This window comes from Platalea leucorodia (assembly GCF_965183815.1).
Source record: "Platalea leucorodia genome assembly, chromosome: Z".
NCBI classification, from domain to species: Eukaryota; Metazoa; Chordata; class Aves; order Pelecaniformes; family Threskiornithidae; genus Platalea; species Platalea leucorodia.
The window spans coordinates 12,779,524-12,800,987 of record NC_138858.1 but is presented as its reverse complement, the minus strand read 5'-3'; the positions used below and the strand labels follow the sequence as shown (position 1 = coordinate 12,800,987).

Here is a 21,464-nt window from a genome sequence, read left to right as displayed (position 1 = left end):
TTAGATAGACTGTTGTGTGCTAAACTGACCTTCTGTGAAGGTTCCTTTAATTGTCTGAGGTCTTTGCAGTAAGTGCCAAAAAGAACCAGTCCATCTGCCTGAACTATCTGGAAAGATCAGTTTAATAGATTGAAAAATGTTCAGGATGACACCGACTGTTATATCTCCTTCCTCACTGTGTTAATAGCAGTATAATCTCTGTATATTGAAATATGGTGTTCCTTCTCTAGTGGATCACCTGCAAACTCTGAGACTGGAAACAACAAAAAAAGAGAGGGGGAAAAAAAAAAGGTGGTGACACAGTATACATTCTCATGACTTTAATGTCATCTAACCCACTAGAACAAGCAATTCCATTTATGAAGATTATAATCTTTTTGAGCTACCTTTCAGGATCACTTGATTAAAAGCTGTTGGATGGTTGTGCAGTCTCCATCCTTGGAGGTTTTCAAGACTTGTCTGTATAGAACCCTGAGCAGCTTGATCTGACTTCATAGCCGAACCTGCTTTCAGCAGGAGGTTGGACTAGAGGTCTCCTGTGGTCCCTTACAACCTGAGTTATCCTATGAGCCTGTATTTCTCTGCAGCCCACAGCCTGTGGCCGTGTATGTTGAATAACTGCTGGAGCAGAGGAGTTTACATCTGGTAATTGCCACTGGGAGCGGTGTAGTTAACGTCACTTCATTGAAAAATACTCACTTGAAAACCAAATTCAGTTTTCATTACTAAACAAAGGGAAAAAATTTAGCATGATTGTTTGCGTAATAATATAACTTTTTGTGAATAGAAAGAAGTGTAAATTTATTGTGCTACAGCTGTAAGTTTGTGCAATAGATTTTTAGTTTACGTATGTGTTGTCTGATTTCAAAAATTATAATGTAAAGATGCTATTTGATTGGAAATAGTAGAATGCAGGAGACATCACTCTTCCTCTCCCTCCCCCCCGGCAAATACTGCACCTTATCTTGCATGTTTTTGGCAAAGAAATGTCCAGTGCCAACCAAAATCTTAATTCACAGAATGGCTGGCTTATGAGAGTAGCTGATACTTGCCAAGTATCAGCTCTGACTAGAAGGCTGATCAGAGAACTCCTCAAATCCCTTTCCAACCTTATATTTATGGCCTTTTAAAAAAGTATCTGTGACATATTTCAGTAATTACTTTCTGGAGATTCAGAACTTTTGTAGACTTTTCAGAAGTATTGGTCATCTATATAATACAGCTCTTGAAAATAGCTAAGTGCTAAATGGAAACAAATATTATTGTGTTTCTGGAAATCTGTATTTAATGACATGCATTAGTTATGGATTGGTTTCTAAGTTTAGTGGACTTCAGATGGATGCATCTTGTATCTCTGTACATTGGCAGCTTTTATTTGTGAATAGAATAAAATTGAATTGCTCTTGATTTAAGCTAGTCTTTGTTATTTGATTAATTTTATGAAAGGAAGTGCTCTCTTTTTTTTTTTTTTCCCCCCTTTTCCTTGTTTCCAGCACTTCTCTGAAGTTTCCCAAAGTAGATATTTTCAGAGATGCATCAGTAGAAGAGTTTTGGAAGGTCTTTCTGTATCATACCAAGTGTTTCTACAGTCACTTCTCAAAAGACAAAACATTTCTCAGAAGGATTTTGTTTTGTCTTAGATTCTTAAATATTAAAAAAATACACAAGAACTGTGTTGGCTGCCCTGTAGGTAAAACAGAATCCTTTTTATATGAATTTTTTTTTGTTAAAATTGTTGAGCAATGGAGTACAAAAGTCAATACATGTATTACTAGATATTGGGTAAATGTATTGGGTCAAATATTCTGTTCTGCCATTTAAGCAGACAGCTATCAATGCAGAAATACAGATGAAAAAACATGGTAGATGTGTGGTTCGTAGAAAAAATGTGGTTCGCAGTTTTGCAATCCATATAAGAACAATATGCATCAAGCTTTAAAAATGCATGTTTTCAAAGGATTTAAATGACAAAATAGTAGCTATTCCAAGTGTTTGCTTGAAAACTTTTGTCCTTTGGTTCACTACATTCCAGCTGAAAAATCTCTTCTGTGCTGATTGCCACATTTGTGTTTCTAGTATACTACATATTTTACTTAATATTGATTTTCAGGTAGTTATTACTTCATCAGTGCCATATTGTTTATGGATGTAAAATCATGTTAATATTTCTCAGGAAACTCAGATAAACCTGTGTGGTGTCGGTAATGCCAAATGCTTCATGTCTTAAGAATGTAGTAAGTTTATTTTGGCTACATTATATAAACTACGTTTTATATCTCATAGTTCTTTATCTTGCTGTTTCATTTTGTATCACTTTCCTGAGGTTTCCCCTGTTCTTCAAAGAGTGGAGCCTTAAGTATCAAAACTAGCAGGGGATGAGTCTGTTTCTCTTTTATATTTTCAGTACAGGAATAGTAGTTGACTAGTGATGCTACTTCAGAAGTGTATGAAGGCAGGGGAACTGCTTAGAGAATGCACTAAGCCTCTTTTTCTATTTGCTTTCTGGTGGAGACAGATATATCTTGCTGTCTTTCATTCTTCACAGGGTTACACATCGTTCTGGAATGATTGCATCTCCTCAGGATTGCGTGGCTGTATGTTAATTGAATTGGCATTGCGAGGGCGTCTTCAGCTAGAGGCTTGTGGAATGAGGCGTAAAAGTCTATTAACAAGAAAGGTAAGTGGAGAAAAATGGTCATGTTTACTTTTGTGTTGTGCTCCACACAATGCAGTAGCTTAAATTACAACTGATTGCAAGAAAAGCACTTTTTTCTTTACCTGGGGATAGAGATTCTGAGTAGTGACCCAAGTTAAATGCACGGAGGTCTAAGTGAGATGGTGAGATGAAGTGCCTTGGAAAATCTTCTGTACTTGTTCTCTGCTCCTGTTTGTTCTCTTGATGTGTTCTTGCTGCTGTTGGGAACTTTGCACGAACAGTTGGCAGTGGCTCTGGCCAGGGTGCGGTGGCAGCAGTTACTGTTGAAAGCCAGTAGCACCAGTTGTAATCTGCTGAAGGAACTGGCTTTTGCAATGTTGGTGAGATGTGGGCTGGGGCTGAAAGGAATGACTAACTGACAGCCTGCCAGATGTATCCTGCAAGCCACCAGTTTAATTCTGGTGTACACAGTGTTGCAGTTTGTGCTTGCAGGGCATGGGAAGGAAATGATCCTTGTACCATGGGCCCTGAGAACACAAAACTGTATCTAGTTTAAGCATCTGACTGGTGTGTTAAATTTGCTGTACTCACTGACCTATAAGATGGGCAAATTTTTAAGGTCCTTTATTGAATTAGGTTGAAGATTTGAGGCCTTAATTTACTACTTTTGCTGCTGGATTTTTCCGTAGTACAAAATGTGCAAAGTCACACTGTTTGAAGAATTTTTACTTCATCAGCATTAGAGGATACTTGTAAAGTAAGCTCATTGAAAATATGGTCAAATGTTGTCTACCCACCACAAATAAATTCTCTTTTATGGCACATTTCCCTGTCAATATTATCTTTTGCTAAATTTTTTAAAGGAAAGCTTACAACCTTCTCCCAGCTTCCTCCTCTTCTGAAGAATCGAACCTCTGTTCAGACAAACAGCTCCTACTTTTTAGCTTCATTTAAGCATATTCAGCCTTGATTAGTTTGCACAATTTTTTTTTTTTTCTCCAAAGCTTTTGGCTCCTTAGGCATTCAGGAATGTTCTTTAGCAGTTATTTTCATTCTGTTCAAACCTTGTCAGCTCGCTCTACCTGAAATTTTAACTATGGTTTTTTTTTAGGAAAATGGAAAAATAATCTGTGCATATCTTCAGTAAAGAATACAAGTGAAATTATTGTCACCTTTTGTGGTGGTTTGTTTTGTGGTTTTTGTTTTGTTTTGCTTCGGTGGGGGTTTTCTGGGGTTTGTTTTTGTTAAATTTTATAACATGGTTCTGGGGGTGGGCAGGTGTGTTTTGTTTCTCTCCCTTCCTGCTTTGTTTAAGGAGATCTAAAAACTACCCAGTATTAAACATTTTGTTCTTTCTGCTATTGTAAGGCAATCAAGAGATTTCTTTTTGCAGGCATGAGGATTCTATGAAAAAGGCTTTAATTTTAAAATTCAAATGAAGACTGGTTTCTGCTTAAGTAATTTCTTGCAAATAAAATCTCTAATTGCTGATGTATATGAGGTTTCCTTTGCCCCTGCACCATCTCTCTCAACTTAGAAATCATTCTCATGAATGACTTGTGTTGTTTTGTACCTTATTTGAAGTTTTGCATTAACACCAAATTTCAGTCTTGTTCTGTGTTGGCTAGATTTAAGTGTCTCAACTCTACCAAGTGTCCTCCTTGTCCCCCTTTTGCAGGCTTTGCTGTCCTTGCCCTCAGCTTTCGCTGTGAATTAAGTACTATGCTTAGTGAGTGGAATGAGCTGTCTAGTTGCATCCAAGGTTGGCAATACCATTTCCTATAGCTTCTGCCTGTCAGGCTAGCCCTCGCCCCTCTTCGCCCCAGGTCCATCCTCGGATTTTGTGGGAAGGTGAAACCTCCTTAAAGCTTTGATTTGTGAATCAGGAACCCTGTATCTTCAAGCCATGGTCTGAAGGGAGGAGTTCAGGCTTCAGTCACTTCAGCTGTTGTAGCTGAGAAGGGTAGTTCTGTCTTTGCAAAGAGGCTTATTGGAGTCTCTCTTGGGTTGTTCCTAGCATTTGTGCAGCCTTGTCAGATAACTCCTCTGGCTGAAAACTAATTCACTTCTTTGATCAGTTGAGTTTTTACTTGAATCACTTTCTTGATTTTGTCATCAGGTGGCACACAAGTGAGACTGTTGGCACAAGCAATACGGTGAGGACAAGAAGAGGGTAGAACTAGTTCTTTGGGCCGTAGTACAGTTTTCTAACTAGCTAACTGTGGCCTTGGTCATGCGGCCGACTTAAAAGATTGCTAGCTACAATGATTTCCAGTTCAAGCCTTAAATCAGGTAGATCTTTGCTGATAATTCTTTGCAGTTTCTACGACTGCAAGGTGTGGATCAAGGTGCATTAAATCCGTGCTTGAATGCCATAGACAAATGAGACTGAGAAACTGGAAGACAAGGACTTGATGGATGTTAGTGAAACTTTGAAAGTCAATGTGACATTTTATGTTGCAACATCCTCGTGAATTTGGCTTAACAGTATGTAATCATTGCATCATTTTGGAGTTCTATCTATTGGTATCAATTTTAGAAACAAAGAAATGAATGTTGAGGTTCATATATAAATAAAGTCGTTTCTAAGACTAGTGGTTATTGAAGATAGAAAGTGGTACTCTATGCTGCCTTAAAGCCTCAGAAAGCAAACCGAATCATTACAGTTCTTAAAAACAAAAGAAATCCCAACAAGTCCTTGGCAGATTAACTTCAGCATTTTATAGCTGACAATTCTGATTGACTCATGCATGAGTGAATTTTTGTATTAAAAGTAAATAATTAAGTTTACTTAAAAATCAACACAAGAAGTACTTAATCTTTAGCATTGCTTAATTGCAAGGCTGCATTGTGGAAAATGCAAATGAAATATTCTGTATAATTGAAATTTTCTCTGCAGTTGGATACAACGCAAATCTAGTACCTGATAAATCACTGAAAAATTGGAATAAAGAAAGATTTTTTGCAGTAAGGCTAAGGACCATCATCTCTGAAGAACCAGGATCTTAGCTTCTTTCTCTAATTTAGCTCCTCTGTTAGAGAGAAAAAAAATTCCCCCTTGTGGATGCTTAATCTTCTGTGATGACTCAATTCACAAGATCCCCAACCCACTCAATTTCCCACTCTTCTTGTGCTGTTATGACTCTGAAGAGAGTTAGCCAGGAAGCATTCATCAATAAATCCTTCAGGAAAGAGGAGATCCATGAAGATAGGAGAGAGGTAGGCTTCTGCTGTTGCCTGTCTCCATGTGCTGGGAAGGAGAGGGGAAGAGAAATACCATGGAACTGTGAACCAAAATATTTTTGTTTGAGGGGAAGGATAATCAGAAGTATCTGTACAATGAATATTCAGTGTAGCAGAAAAGTGAGAAGAAACAGTGCTGTATGCCTAGCTGCAGAGAACAGTAAACTTGGAAACAAAATCACTGTGCATTGTGGCTTCACAAGAGCTTATGTAGTCCTGACTGAGTTGAATGGGAGTCTATGCTCCTCACAGCTCTTCCCTCTTAATGCCTGTATGTTTAGGCTCGTACTGTCATGGTGCATTATATTCAGGCTAACTCCTTAAACTTCTTTGCAGTGGTAGAAAAAAGTATCTTAACCCCAAATAAGCAAGGAAAGCTGTTTCCTAAACTTAAAAAAAAACAAAAACAAACACAAACAAACAAACAAACAAAAAAAACCACACCACCTTACATATATCCTAGACGTAAGAGGATTTTTTTATTTCTTCAGTGAGGTTTGTTTTGTTTGGTTTTGTTTTTTCTTTAATAATAAAACAGGTCAAAAAGATGACTTCACATCTCAGCTGTTAAACTTAGATGGTGAGTAGTAGGTTACCAACTGCAGCAGGCTAGAGAGATCCAGTGTAACTAAGGTTACTGTGAAACTAATCATATAAGACACTTCAAAGAAACTAAAATACTGCTGGAAAATCAGTTTTAGAAAGAAGCAAAGATAAATAAGTTGAGTGTTTTAGGCTAATTATTAAAGGAATATCTGAAAGGTGGCTACTAATAGCCACAATCTAGCAGCTTAAAAACCCGACTTGAAGTATGCTCCTGTATAATTAAAGAACAGAAACTTCTAAAGATTCAGAATCTTGATACAAAACTGGAAGATATGTAATATCATTGTATGTGGTTAAGAAAGATTTTGAGTGACGATGTGGTGCAAGCTTGCAAATGAGAAAGATAAATATGCATTGTTGCATGTCAGTTTAGCATAGGAATTGTCTGGATTAAAATGTAGTTGTGTTCTTAAAGCCAAATATCTGACGTTTGTGGTTGGAGTGATCTCTATCTCCAAAAAATGGAGACCTGGACAGTATCTCAAGAGACCATTTAATCCTGATGCAGTAACAGATAACGATGTTTCTCTGGTCCCTCCCTGGCAGATGTTTAGTCTTAAAATTCTCCACTGAATGGAATTCAGCAGCTCCCTGGGTGTTTAGTTTGCCCGTTGAAGTTTTTGACACTACATCCTGCATCTTCTGTGTTTCCAGAATAAGCCGGTATCTTTTATTTTTCCCAAAGTAGGCACACTAAACTACTGTTTGACATGCTCTTTGTAAAAATATCTTACATGCTTGCTTTTTAGATCTAAACAAACTTTGTTCTTTTTAGCCTGGCCTTGTGGACTGGTTCATTCTTACTGATTTTATTAAAAATCTTAGTTTCTGTGCTTTATGTATACCATCTAAACTGGAAATAGTATTCCAGCTATGACCTGTTAGGTATTCACAAAGATCTCTGAGCAATTTACCTTTTCATTTAGTCTCATTGACTTCATACACATCTCTAGTCTGGGATCATCTTGCCAGTAGTGAAGGTGTCTCGCCATTGCAACTCATTTCAGTGTCATCTACAGACCCTATGAAAGTGTATTGTACTCTATTGTTTGTAGTAAGGATTATTAGAACTACAGAACAGAACTAAGCTTGGGATGCATTTCAGTAGGACACTTAAAGCTTTTCCAGGACACCTCTCTGACTACTGTGAAGCTTTATGAAAAATAAGAGCTTTCACTTGCTTCTTCTCTTGTATATATGGAATTATGTTGATGTGTTAGCTTTTCTGTCAATTACCTGTTGTCTTTTTACCGGATGCTTATAAAGTGCAAACTTGTAATACTATTTAAATTGCAAGATTCAGTCATTATTTTCATAAATAGCTTCGAAACTGTAGTAATTCTTCTTTTCCTAAAGAAAGGCAGATTTTTATTGTTGTTGTTTTGTTTTTATTCAAACATATTTACTTGGGCCAGTTTAATCTGTATGCTTTCATTTGGTGCTCTTGTTTTTCTACTCAGAAAAATTGTATTTGTACATGGTTTGTATAAGTACTTACACTGGTAAACAAGCAGTTACTCAGATTCTCGAATTTTATTGTGTTACTCTGAATGATTTTTTTGTTGTTGTTCTTCTGTGCTCTCTGGAGGGAAGAGCTCAAGTAGTTTTAGAAGTTATTAAATAACAAATGATATTGCATTTATTATTGCATATTAAGGGGTTGTTTAGTACATAAATTTTTTGCCTAATACTGTGTTTTAACTGTTAGTGAACGGAACGTGGTGTTGCTGGTCATTGTGTTCTTCAGAGCTGTAGAACTTGCAGATGTTGTCTTCAACCTATTTTTATCCATTAATATGTGGAAGAAGAAAACCAGTTTTCCTCTGTTTTCAGTTTGTAATTGATTTCTCAATTTCACATGGCCTAATTGTTTAACTGTAGTATTTTGAATAAATTGACTTTAAGCAGTAAAACAGACTGCAATCAGAGAGTAATTTAACACTGTAGTATACTTTGTTTTGGGGAGGAAGCAAAGGACCTGGCTGGGTTAGTGGATTATCTTCCTTAAAAAAAATTAGGTATTATGCATGTTATTAATACTCATTTTAGTCAGTTAAGGTTAATTTAAGTTTTAGATAACCTAAGGCTTAACATAGCTTTGTAATTAAAATCCTAGATAGTTTTTTTTAACAACTAGGTATTTTTTAGAAGTTGCATATTCTTAGAGATGGTTCTTTTTTTTTTTAATTTCCTTGGTTTTGATAACAGGTAGATTTTCCCAGTTTTTATTGGTGGATGCTTATGGTATATAAATTAAGGCAAAATACTGACTGTGTTTTATTCTACCCTAGGTGATTTGCAAGTCAGATGCTCCTACAGGGGATGTTCTGCTTGATGAAGCTCTGAAACACATAAAAGAGACCCAGCCTCCTGAAACAGTACAAAATTGGATTGAACTGCTTAGTGGTAAGCCTTGGACATAATGTATTTGCTTTTTTTCCCCCCAATAAAGCTAATTATCTGGCATCACTAGAGATTATACTGTAAGTTTTTTGGGGAGAAAGTATGCAAAAAAGTTCATTAGTCCATCCTCTAGGGTAGTCTCTTGTTGATTGTAGCCTTTAATCAAATATAACTAACTGTTGCATTTGACTTAACTGGGTACAGAAAGGATCTATATGGAAGTGTCAGAGGACATCTGAACTCTGTAGAAGAGGTGCCTTCTACTGGCTCTGAAGTAAATCAGGACTGCACCTGGGAGATATAACTGCTTTTCTCTCTAATTGGAAATGAGGGTTAGTGGAAGTTTGGAGTATAGGTGTATGGATTCAGTATTCAGCTCTTTTGTTAAAGAAAGGAGATAAGGAGCTCACCACTCAGATTTAAAAATTGAGGATGATTTGGCCATTAATCATAAAGAAACAGTAAAGAGTTAGGAGTTCTGTTTTTCCATTAACTGGAGAAAGGTAATAAATATTTTCAAATGTTAGGTACTTCTTCAAAACAAAGTCTTCAGGATGAATACTTTTGCACACAGCTCTTCCTGTAAAGCTAGTAAACTGTTGCAAAAAAAAAAATGAAATGTCAATTATATTTCATCTTTACAATTGCAGTTAACATTTTTCATATACCTCACCAACAGTTGTATCCTCAGGATGCATAAATTAAACTGAAATTAACAATGACCATCTTTTAACATGTAGTGCTTTTATTGGTTTTGTGGGTTTTTGTTTTTGTTTTTTTTTTTCTGTAGCCAGAATTCATCACCAGGGTTTGTCTGTTTCTACAAAACACATAAAATGCAGCTTCCTTGGAGTAGATCAGACCTGTACTTCAGTTGCACAAACAGTGCAGGAAAAAAACCCACTGTTTTGTCAACAACATGACTCTGGGTGGTAGGGGGTAATGAAACTTGAAGTTGCCTATCTAAATCTGTTACTTGTAACAACCAGTAAGTTTCAAAAATGAGCAAATCTCTCCACCTTTCTCTGCCTTTTATTTTCATTATGTTCTTTCCATTTCCATTCCACGTGTTTCCATTCCACGTGAAACAGCCTTCCTTGCACAGCAGTTCCTACTCCTGTCCTCGCCTTCCCTCTGCTCTTGGTCTTTGACTGTCAGGCAGAGGGGGGGGGAGAGGAGAACAAAGCAGCCCTTGTCAGTAGGGGGCATGGCTGCTTCGTAGCTTTGCAGTTCCGTTCTTCCTCAGCTCTCCACTTTTACAGCCTGCAAAAACAATTCATTTTTCTTGTCCCAAATACATAATTTGTGCTGACATTTCACCTTCTCTCCCAGTGCAGAGCACATCAAGTTAGTACTGATTCAAAAAAGGTCAACTAATGAATGAACAATGTTGTAGGTTTTCTTTGAGCTAAGCTAAGGTTTTCCCAACCCTGCTGAGCTTTGGCTTGGGGAAGATAGTTATCATCAGTGCTGTGGCTAAGACTTGGATCAATCATTTTTACTTGCACATGGTTATTAATTACTAGTTCTTGGATGGCATTAGGGTTCTTTGCATTTCCCATAGTTCAGAGGACTGCCCTTTGAAGAAAAATATTTTGATGTTTTGTTTGTTTTGTTTTTTTAATAAACTTTTAGAATTTTGCTTTAGGGCCTGATCCTGGAAAAATAGCTACTCTATCCATAATTACCGGTGATGCGAAGAATGATACTTGAAGTTACAATGCATATGAGTTCAAAGCCATCGTGGTAATATTTATATGGACATGTAAGGTGATGTTTGCCAGGCTGATGTTGTTTATAAGATAGTCTCTAAGGGAAGCAAGAGTAGGGAATACAGAAGTTTGGATCAAAATGTCAGGTCTTCCTGTAGATGTAGCAAACACCTGTCTGTGCGTCGACAAGCAAGTCTCTGTGTAATTGAAGAGATTGGTCACAAGGTGTCACCACAGCACTGATTTTTAATGTTAGCATATAGCTACATCCACCGAACAAATGTAGAAAAATCTAGGAAATAGCCTTTGCCCTGTGAAATGCTGTAAGGAAACTACTTTGTGTGTGTGTGTGTGTGTTTGTGTGTGTGTGTGTTTGTGTGTGTGTCGCGTGATCATTTCATTCATGGCCAATCTGGGGAATGACATTCAGTGAGGTGTGGGACCTACCGGGGACTTGTGTAGTTCAGGCCTGGGTGGGTTCTCTGCCTTTCACTATGCAGTTGATGTCACCTCATTTGTTTACTTCACTTGGATAGAGTGTATGTCACCTTCCATCACAGCGGGACAACCCTTAAAGTCATCTGTGGTTTTTATTATTATTATTATTGCATATTAACCAATGAATTTTTAGAAGCTTTCTGAAATCGAAACAAATTGATACAGAAATTCTTGTATCATTCATAGAAAACCCCCATCTGTGTAAGAAATACTTAATGCTGTTTCTTCCCTTGCCTCTTAAAATGCATAGACTCTTTTATATCAGGAGGGGATTTTAATACTTTTGATAAATACTTAGGTAGGCTGGACCTAAAATTTTTAGCTTGTTAAGTACTCTTAAGCAAAGGTGGATTTTTCAGTGCTTAACAATTTTAGCTTTATCAGTAGCTGTTGATGCTGATTTTGTGCTTTTTAAATTCCCTTCTCTATGCACACACAGTCATGCACTCTGAAGGGTCAGATTCTCCTGCCTTAACAAAAAGCGTTAGAAATAATTTTCATAGAAACATTGAAGCCCCTGCCCAACATGTGTTCCTGTATACACACCCCCCCCACACTCACACAGTGCACGGTCACTGTTTCACCTGCTGGGGGCAGGAAGGGAGAGAAGAATGAAAACCTGAAGAAATAAAGAAATGCACAGGGTGGGTGTGCATCAGCTTGTCTCTGTGGCAGAAAGGCAATGACACTTCTTCCAGTCTCTGAAATGGTAAAAGGCTGGAAGCGGACTAATGCACAAGACTGGAGGAGATGCTTATTTTTATTATTAAAAGTAAACTCTTTCTTCATGACTGGTTTGAGTTCTGTGCCTTTTTTTTAAATTCAGTTCAAGACTGCTTATTTGTCATATCCTTGATCAAGACATGGCTTAGCTAGCATTTCGTCCAAACTTTAAACATACACTGAAGCTCTTCCAAGGAGGCTCTCATGGTCTCTGTGTCTATGCCTGTATCTGGGTAGGTCAGAGATCAGAGAAATGCTGACATTAGCACAATATCTTAGTGTAATAGTCAGCTATATGAATTTGACAGCCCATTCTGCACAATGGGGTGGGGGAAAAAAATCACTGTAATAATACAGCTTAAACTTTGCCTGACTGTTGGGTTTTTTGCTTGTTTTTTTAGGTGAAACATGGAACCCGTTGAAGTTGCACTACCAACTACGAAATGTCCGTGAACGGCTAGCTAAAAATCTAGTGGAAAAAGGTGTACTGACAACAGAGAAACAGAACTTCCTTCTTTTTGACATGACTACGCACCCTCTCACCAACAACAATATCAAACAGCGCCTCATCAAGAAGGTTCAAGAAGCAGTTCTTGACAAATGGGTGAATGACCCTCACCGCATGGACAAGCGCTTGCTGGCACTTGTTTATTTAGCCCATGCTTCAGATGTTCTGGAGAACGCTTTTGCCCCCCTTTTGGATGAGCAGTATGATTTAGCCACAAAGAGAGTGCGACAGCTTCTGGATTTAGACCCTGAGGTTGAATGTATGAAAGCCAACACGAATGAGGTTCTGTGGGCTGTTGTAGCAGCTTTCACAAAGTAACTGCGTTCGGACTGAAGTGTTCTCTCTTCTTTCATGTAAACCAGTTGTTTCTCTTCTATTGACTATTCATGTTTTCTGTAATTTGTACCTTCTCACATGATGAATCGGCTCTTGTTTAATGGGAATTATAAGTGGTGTATTCCCTCCTTCTCTGTGTATCTGTATACAGGATTCTGCTGGTACAAGAGACCTTCCTGTTTAAAAACAACAGAAAAAGGTTTTACTGCCATATTGGCATTCCATTTCCTAGTAAGTTTGAGTTATCTGAAATACTTTGTTTAATCTATTTTTCATCTTATTGTTATTGAAGTAGTTTAACATGGAAAGCACCTCAAGGAGGAAATGTGCATGCAGTTGGACCACTAGTCTCAGCTGACACAGATGTGTGCATGCATCAATACTTCTGCAGTACAGTTCATAACAGATTAAAAAGGGCCTTTTTAAATCACCAAAGCTCCATGTTGAAGTGTCTGTCAGGACATTTTATACACAGATGTTGTTTCAGTTCTATCTAACAATTACTTTAAAAGCAGAAATGCCATTAAGCAGTTTTGTCAATAGTTCCTGTAAAATGCCCCATAAATTTTACTTTTCATGCAAGTCTCTTGTGTACTTATATTTTCATTAGAACGATAGCTGAGTCATAAGGCTAGTATAGAAAGGTCCAATTGTTTCATAAACCAGTTTTGGGATGGGATACATTCCATTATATTGTGTATATATAGTTCAAATTGTATATTAACAACTGCCCCATCTTAGTATTTTGCAAGATCTACGTAGCTGTACACCTGGTGCCCCTTATTTGCTGTCAGCCATTGCCGTTCAACGCAAAGAAAGGCCTCCTGTAAAGAGCATGTATGTGAAAGCTGTTTGTTTCCAGTGTCTACAGAGTTTGCCATCCAGGTATTCTCAGTCTATGCATTGCCTTTGATAATTAGTGTACGGAAAGAGACCGCTTTCTGTCATTGTTTGTACTTTTGTTTTTTTCCCTCCCCTCCTGTATGGAAGAGGCTCATGACCAGTACAATTCTTGAGTGCAGTTTTCAATTTTGTACACAAATTAATGTTTGTCTCTTAAACCTCATAATCTGTTTTACCCTTTAAAAACAAAAAGTCAGTCCTAGCAGGTGTTGCATGTAAATGATTAGCAAGTAATGACTGCAGTTCAGATGATTAAGATTTCTGTACTGGGACGCTCTGCTATATTTTATTTTTTTTATATACAATTATGCTGATTAGCACACTATTGTAAAAAAAAAATATAAAACTTTGGCTTTTTAAAATTTATTGCCTCTTTGCCACTGCTTGTTATCTCCCATTGGTTTCACAGTGTAAATATTATGCATTGGAAAAAATTAAGCATTGATTTATATTTTTTTTTTCCTCAAAACAATGCAGATTTATAGTGGGGCTTACAGGTGTTTAGAAACTTTTTGGTTAATATTCAGAGCAAGAATACTAGATGGTGTATAACTGTAGAGTTGAAATTTAAGGGATCCCTTAATCTGTATACTAGCTTTTTATCTACAGTAAATAAACTATGATCTTGAAAGTGCCTGAAACAGAGCAAGCATGTGACTTTTATTTTTTGTTGCTAATTAGAAAGGTTTTATTGCTTAACTGAAAGCTTTAGTTAATATCCTTCTTATTAGAAAGGGAGAGTTTATATTCAGTAGATGAAACTGACCTAATCAGCGGTGTGGCTCAGATCTGCAGGATTCATGGCTGAGACAGACTGAGTTAGCTTGCGAGTGTGCAGCTGTGCCTGCCATGGGTAGACCTCTTCTCTCTTGAGCACAGCTCTACAGCCTCATCTGTGACTGGACTTCCAATTTTGCACTTCATTTTCAATCATTTAGATGCTTAAGTAGTTGACTTTAAAACACAACTTAAATTCATCATACCTATATAACCTTTTTTTAATAAAGGTTTTTAAAATACAGTCCTTAACATTTAATGGCACACTGTTCTTTCAGTTCTTAAATGCTGTTTCTTTAGAAAAATGAAATTAAAAGAATATTGTAAGATATTTCAAACTCTGGTTTACAAATAAAAAGACAAGCAGTGTTCTCTCAGTTGTAAGATGCTGTGTTTAAAACTTTGAGGAGCTTGGGCATGAACTTTGGACATTTTCTTTTAAACACTTCAAAACATGATTGCTTTAAGTTGAAGAAAAATGAAAGTTGCCATGTTGCTCTTACATTTGACAGCTTATAGAATACTTTCTGTACTTGATAGTATATGCTAACTCACTGCTTTCATTGTCGTTCCTGTGATCTGTTTTCTCATTTTCTGTTGCTCTTTGAGAGGAGAGAAAAGTAATTAGGTGGAAAGGTCAGAAAAATTGCGGAGTATTCAGGAGCAAGTTAAGTGCACAAAACTTCTAAAATGGCTTTGAAAATCTACGCTACTTGAAACGTGCTTCAGACTGAAAGTATCTTTCGTAGTCCCTTTTCTGTCCTCTCATCTTCATTCCGTGAGGTATTTTCCATGTTCCTGCTGGTTTCATGTTAGGTTGTGGAGGATATTGGGGTTTTGTCACCCTTACAGCCAACATGGTTTAAAAGAAGTCACCCTTTAATCCCCCCCAGAAAGAGGATTTGTTGTTGTTTGGGTGGGTGGGTTGGTTGGTTTGGTTTTTTTTTTTTTTTTTTCCCACATAGAAGATAGCTGCCTACAGTATTTATCAGTTATTCTGCTTAAAGGTAAAAACTCTGTCTGTGATGGGGAGAGTTTGTACTGGGTGTGTCAACTTTGATGTAAGTAACGAAGGTTTTGTGAAGAACGACAGTGTCTTTTGCTAGACCACCTGATATAAGCCGGGATGTGCAGGGGAAATAGATGAGCTTTTGGAGTCTTGAGTCCTATGTTGCGCTTTAAAAACCCAAAGCCTCACAAGTGCTACCAGACCTTATGTCTAACAAGGAAGGTAAGTGTGGTGGGTTAACAGGACTGATTTAGCTAACATCCTTGCCTTCGTTGCTATTTCAGGTTCTAATAAAATGGTTAGACATGGGAGACTGCTTTGTTCTGCTGAGTTTCAGGTACCCTTCTTCCTATTAGCTGCTGCTGTAGCTCACGGAGACCTGGTTTTAAGATAGCTTTGTCTGCTATGAGCCCTCAGCTCTCAATGGCTGCTTAAAGTGAAGACAGCTATCCATAGCCTGAACTTGAACGTGTGCCTCAAGGAAGAATATATATTATTCAGGGACACATTCCTTTAAAACAAACTTTCAAGTTAATGTCAAAAACAGGATTTTGAAAGTAAAATCCCCAACTATATATATATATAGTTTTACTGTCCTTGAGATTTACATCCTCCTCTCCTGTGTTTCTAGAGATGATGTTACGGTGCCCCTATATGGGATGCTAGTGAAACCTGTGTGCCATACGTGATGCTTTCGAGGCAAAAGTTGCATAAATTGGCTATAAAAGACTGGTGACTGAGTGCTCATGTGTTCATGCCCATTTCTCCTACAAAGTGAAGATATGTATTAACTAATGTGTTCTCTGTGAACTGGACTGAATCTGTACTGAAACAAAATAAAGCACCCTTTCAAGCAATGAGCTGCACCTGGTTACTGTGTATCGCATGCATGCAACACCTAAAGGAATTTTATTTTTCATTTGCTGAGTAATTTCCAGTTTTTCCTGAGGCTGTGGTCTTCACCAGTTTGGGAAGCAGAACTTTTAAGATTTCCATCAAAGCCTTAGTTCTGCCTCAACTGGGCTTCAGGCAGTCAAAGCCTGTTATGTCCTAGTTTCCCCTATTGTCCATCTGTCCTTCTATATGGAAGGGGGTTTCCAGCTTCAGAGAAGTACAAATTTCTTGAAAAAGTAACTCATTTATTCTGTGGTAATGCCTAATGTATACAACAGTTTAATTACTCAGAAAATAAGATGCTGTCAAGTGCTTTGTAAGTGTCAAATACAAAGTGTGATTTCAGGTGTGTGTAGGAGGTGGCCGCCTTTGCTAGGAGGGGAGGATCTGGATGGGGAAGAAGCGTGGTCAGAGCTGCTGCCTGTGTTAATCTCTGAGTAAGATCTGGAGTTTCCTCCCATTGGGTCTTGTTTTCTTCTGCCTACAAAGCAGCAGCACAAAGCCCATGAAAAGCTGACGGTAAGAAATGCCTTCTGACTCAGGAGGAGAAGGAGCTTCTGTAGAACCCTTGAGAAGAAAAGCTGGTTCCTAAGGCAGCAGAAAGGAATAGGGAAAGAAAAGCTGATGAGTAGTAGCCTTTGGCTTCTTCCCCCACCCCCCCACCTCTCCCACCCCCTTTCTGTACTTCCAAACAATTTGGTGTCTTGCCTTTTTTTCTCTCTTGACTTTGGCCCCTGGTCTTCTCTGTTTCTTGTCTTTTCCCTGTTGCTTGGTGACTTCCTCTTTCGTGCTCGTGAATGAGTTGTACTGATTTCCAACCTTAGATGTTTCCACTCTTGCCTTTTTGTTATTAACCTTTATGTGCTCTCAGTTTTACTCTCAACTCGAGGTTGACTCTCCATTACCCTGTCCTCGGAGTCACTTTCCCCTCTGCTTTGATTCCCTGCCGATGCCTCAAGGAACCTCCCTGTCTTCAACAAATACGTTTGTCAATATTAGCTGCCTCGGTGGCTGAACTGAAGCAGCTCGCTGCTGTCTACAGCTTGTAACACACGGTTTGTTAAGGTGAACAAAACCTGATGCTAATTTACCTTGAAATTGCTCTTTGCCTGTTACAAAAGCAAGCTGTTGTCCATGCAGCAGGGAGGACTTGCAGCTGAGGGCGGTGATTTAGCCGGTTCTCTAATACAAGTAGACCTTGTTCCTGAGCCAGTGCTTGAAGGACTTGGTATCTCTTACTCAAGGTTTTCCTACAGTGACAGCATTATATACAAGAGTAATATTCCCTTTTGGGCTCTATGCTTGTTAACAAAGAGTTGAGTTTGTGTGGCAGCTCAAAAAAGCATCTTCTCTATTTGTCCATTTATTTTTATGGAGGTTGTAGTTGCTTAAATTTATTAGAAGGTTTCTTTATTTCTATTTAATTTGATAAAAAGGGACAAGTGGGAGAAGAAAGAGGCACAGATATACTTACAATATGATCACATAAGCTGTTTTCCTGGCAAAATAGACTTAAAATATTCTAGATTTTCATTTTTGCTTTCCTGACTCCCAATACATCATTCAGTTCTGTCCCATCTAGTGCATCTGATGTCTGCTCAGAAAGGATTTGCCATCATCTAATGCACTAGTCCTTCAGGATTTATTATCTGTTGCCCCTTCCTTTTGTACATTTATTCAAAGCTTGGATTTTTTTTCTCCCTTTGCCCTGGGATTGATCTTGAAGGCAGGTGTTAGGAGAAGACTTTGGTGGTTGTAAAGCAAAATGACAGGCAGTTCATAAGCTTTCTTTGCCACTGCCAGGGTGTCTTCATAGGTCCTTCTTTGTTTCCTGTCTGTTCAAATGAAACCAAATCATGTCTCAACCAGGTTTTAAAATCCTGCTCTGACTCCTTAAGCTCCTGAGTACCTCAGTCACTTCTGAAAATAAGATTTAGCTAAGTCATGTGTAAGTTGTGCAGTGCTAAACAGAACAATGTCTATACACCATTAAAAATCATGGACCCTGTATTCAGAGGACTTGCAGAAAGAATTTAGCAAAACCAGGTTGTTTCTCCAAGCACTAATCTTGTAGTAACCCACCTCAGCTGTGACAATAAGCAGAGCCCTTGATGGAGAAGCCATGCTGGTGCCCGAACAAAAATTGATCCAAGGGAGCTTCCTCTCCTGGAAAGGTCTGAGATTCCTGAGGCCTTAATCCTATGCAACGTTCTTAATGACATTTTGAAAAGATCTTGTATGGATACATGCTTCATTACTCTTTTCCTCCCCGGTGAAAGCGGAGTTGGCCATGGGCCAGAGGCTGGGAAGACTTGCTGCCTCCCGGGTGATGTGGGAGCTGCTCTCCATCCAGGGAGGCCATGAACTGTAATAGCCGTGATAGACCTGAGCATCTTCCCCTGGAGGTTGCTCTCCCAGCGGTCCCACCCCATGTGGGCCAAGGAGACCTTTGGGGTCGAAGAGTTTCTCTGAGCGCGGCAGCTGTGCGTTGAGGGGTCTGGCTCGTGCCCACCAGTCAGTACACTGCAGATGTGTCTGGGGCGGCGCTTGTGCCTGCGTGGGAGAGGAGGAACAGCCGGCTGTTCACAAAGGTTTCAGCCATCCAGGAAAACACCACGTCATGCAGATGAGCAGTTATACTTGAAACAAGGGAGCGCGTGTGACCTTCCTTAAGCTGGAATATGTACAAATAAAACAGGCCTGAAATAAAACGCAATTATAAACACATTTGGAATAACAACTGAGGTCTGTTTGTTGGATACGTTGCAAACAGGAAATGGAGCTAAATTCGCTGCATTAATAAATGCCTTGCTGCAAATGTGTTGTCTGATGTTAGGCACTGGCTATTGAGAGCTTCCTTCTGAGATCCAGCTGAAGATTTACACATATTTTAATATACCCAAATCTGAGACACTCAGCCAAAGACATACAGAATCCCTTCTCTATGAGCAGGACTGACATGCAGAGATATTTGTACACAGGATTTATACACATTTAAACTAACCTCTTACATTTTTCTTTAAGGGGAAACAAAGTCATCTTTTGATCATACTGAAGTGCCCTCTTTTTTTTTTTTTTTTCCCTTTTCTTTCTTCCGCAGAGAATGGACAGGACCTGCTGCCAAGATCACATATGGCTGAGAGTCAGCACAAGGGTTAAGGATTTGTAAGCCATGAACAGCAGAAATGTCTGGCACATTTTCATTTACTCTGTGCAGCGATGGAGAGAAGCAACCATTACTGCAGCCTTAATTGAAGTGTATCTTCAGAAGGCAATTGCTTAGAAGGTAACTAGAGGTACAAGCAGGTTGGTGACTATCCTGCTCGTGGCGTGTCTTGCAGGTTATGTTAATCAGTGGCACAGACAGGAGTTCAAAAAGCTGAGAGTTCACCCTGTGGGGTTACAGTAATGAACAGGGTTCAAGTCTGCTTGGTCCTCAGCCCTTTGGTTGTACAGTCAAATGAGTCCCAGCTCTCCCACATCGGTGTCTCTGAGCTGCACAGGGCTTTGCAGATTTGCCACTTTCTGGTTTCAGATGTGCAGCCAGCTGTCAAGGCTGCCCTGGAAGCGCCTGTCCTCCCAGGCTCGTCTCCTCTCCAAAGGCTGGGAGCCCCATGCCCATAAGCTTCCCACACTCAGCGCTGGAGATCTAGAGGGTTCTCAAAGGTGCTGCACATATGCTGGTTCCAGATGCAGCCCATAGTGAACACCACAGGTCCGTCAACGAGTGAGGGAGACAACCAAGTGACATGAAAAATGGAAAACACTGATGTACTTTTCTTTGCCTGCACCAGAGTTTGGTGTGTGCCCGGACAGCTTGGGATGGAAGTGGGTGGCCAGGAGCAGGGACTGCTCAGAAAGGCTGGATGGGATTCATCCCAAGGGGCTGAAAGCGATAGCAAGCTTCAGCTGGGAAAAAATGGTGACTCGGGGAAGTCCTTGAGGACTAGCCAGTGTTGCATCTGTCTTTGAGATGGAGGACGTGGTACACTCAGCCTTGTCTCATGTCCCGGGCAAGTGCAGGAAGCACAACCTCTTGAGTCCGCTTCCAAACATGTAACAGGGCAGGAAGGTACTAGGGAATGGTCAAAGATAAATGAAGTGCAAATTGGGCCCGACCAACAAAGCTGCCTTCTGTGATTAAATGCCTGGCTACGGGGATGGGAGGGGGCAGTGGATATAACACCACTTGGCTTCAGGAAGGCTTTCAACACCGTCTCTACAGCACTCTGGGAAGGAAGCTGTGGAAGTACAGGCTGGAAGGCTGGACTGTTAGGTGAGATGAAAATTGGCTGGACCACTGGGCTCCAGTAGTAGACTGGGGCTAATATTGTTCAGTAGCATCATCAGCCACCTACATGAAGAGAGAAGGTGCATCCGCGTTGTGGATAATGATAGTAAGTTGAAGAAGAGTAGCTGATATCGCAAATGGAAGAGTTTCAATTCAGAGGGACACAGAGAAACTTGAAACTCGGACAACAGACATCTGAAAAAGTTAAGCAAGGAGAAGTGTGGAGCCCTGTGCCCAGGGTGGGAAAAAAACCAACGTACTGGTGCAGGCTGGGAGCCAAGTGGAAGTGGCACTGATGGAAAGGACATGGACCATGTTGGATATGAGCCACTGGGACACTCTCATTACAATATGAAGAAGATGATAGGCAGTAGTTAGAGGCAAGATATTAGCCCCGTCTTGTCCAAATCAGGAATACCATGTCCAGCTTCAGGTCCCCTTGTTCAAAAGGATGTTGAGAAAACAGGGTCCATCAAAGGGCTATCAGAACGGTCACAGGTCTGGGGAACGTGGCCTACAAGAAGAGGTAGAGGGAGCTGGGACTGTTTAATCTAGGGAAGAGAAGGGTCCACAGCTACTTGGGGGGGGGAGTTAAAAAAATAACAGGGACCAACTGGTCTCAGCAGCAGCAGATAATATACCTGTGGGTGACAGCATCAAACTGCACCTTTGGAGTTTCAAATTAGACTTTAGGAAAATTTCTTCACTTGGAGAGTGGTGCAGCCCTGGGGCAGACTAACTAGAGGCGTTGTGGTGTCTCCGTCCTTGAAGGTCTTACAGACTTGTCTAGGCAAAGCCACAGCTGACCGGATCCAGTGTTGGCAAAAATTCCACTCCAAGTGGGAGGTTGAGCTGGATGACCTCCAAAGGTCCTTCTCTGCTAACGTTTCTGTAATCCTGTGATC

At 39.5% G+C, this 21,464-nt stretch overlaps 1 protein-coding gene across 2 annotated transcripts in view; it reads left to right on the top strand.

Annotated features, from left to right (window-relative positions):
* Window positions 1-16,211, top strand: part of GOLPH3 (golgi phosphoprotein 3) — a 35,235-nt gene extending 19,024 nt beyond the window's left edge. For both annotated transcript variants that reach the window (XM_082335708.1, XM_082335707.1), the window contains 3 exons: window positions 2,546-2,677; window positions 8,797-8,911; window positions 12,243-16,211. In XM_082335708.1, the coding sequence (XP_082191834.1) occupies window positions 2,546-2,677; window positions 8,797-8,911; window positions 12,243-12,667 (672 nt within the window). In that variant the 3' untranslated portion in view covers window positions 12,668-16,211. The remainder of the gene's footprint in view (window positions 1-2,545; window positions 2,678-8,796; window positions 8,912-12,242) is intronic.
* The last annotated feature ends 5,253 nt before the right edge of the window (window positions 16,212-21,464 follow it).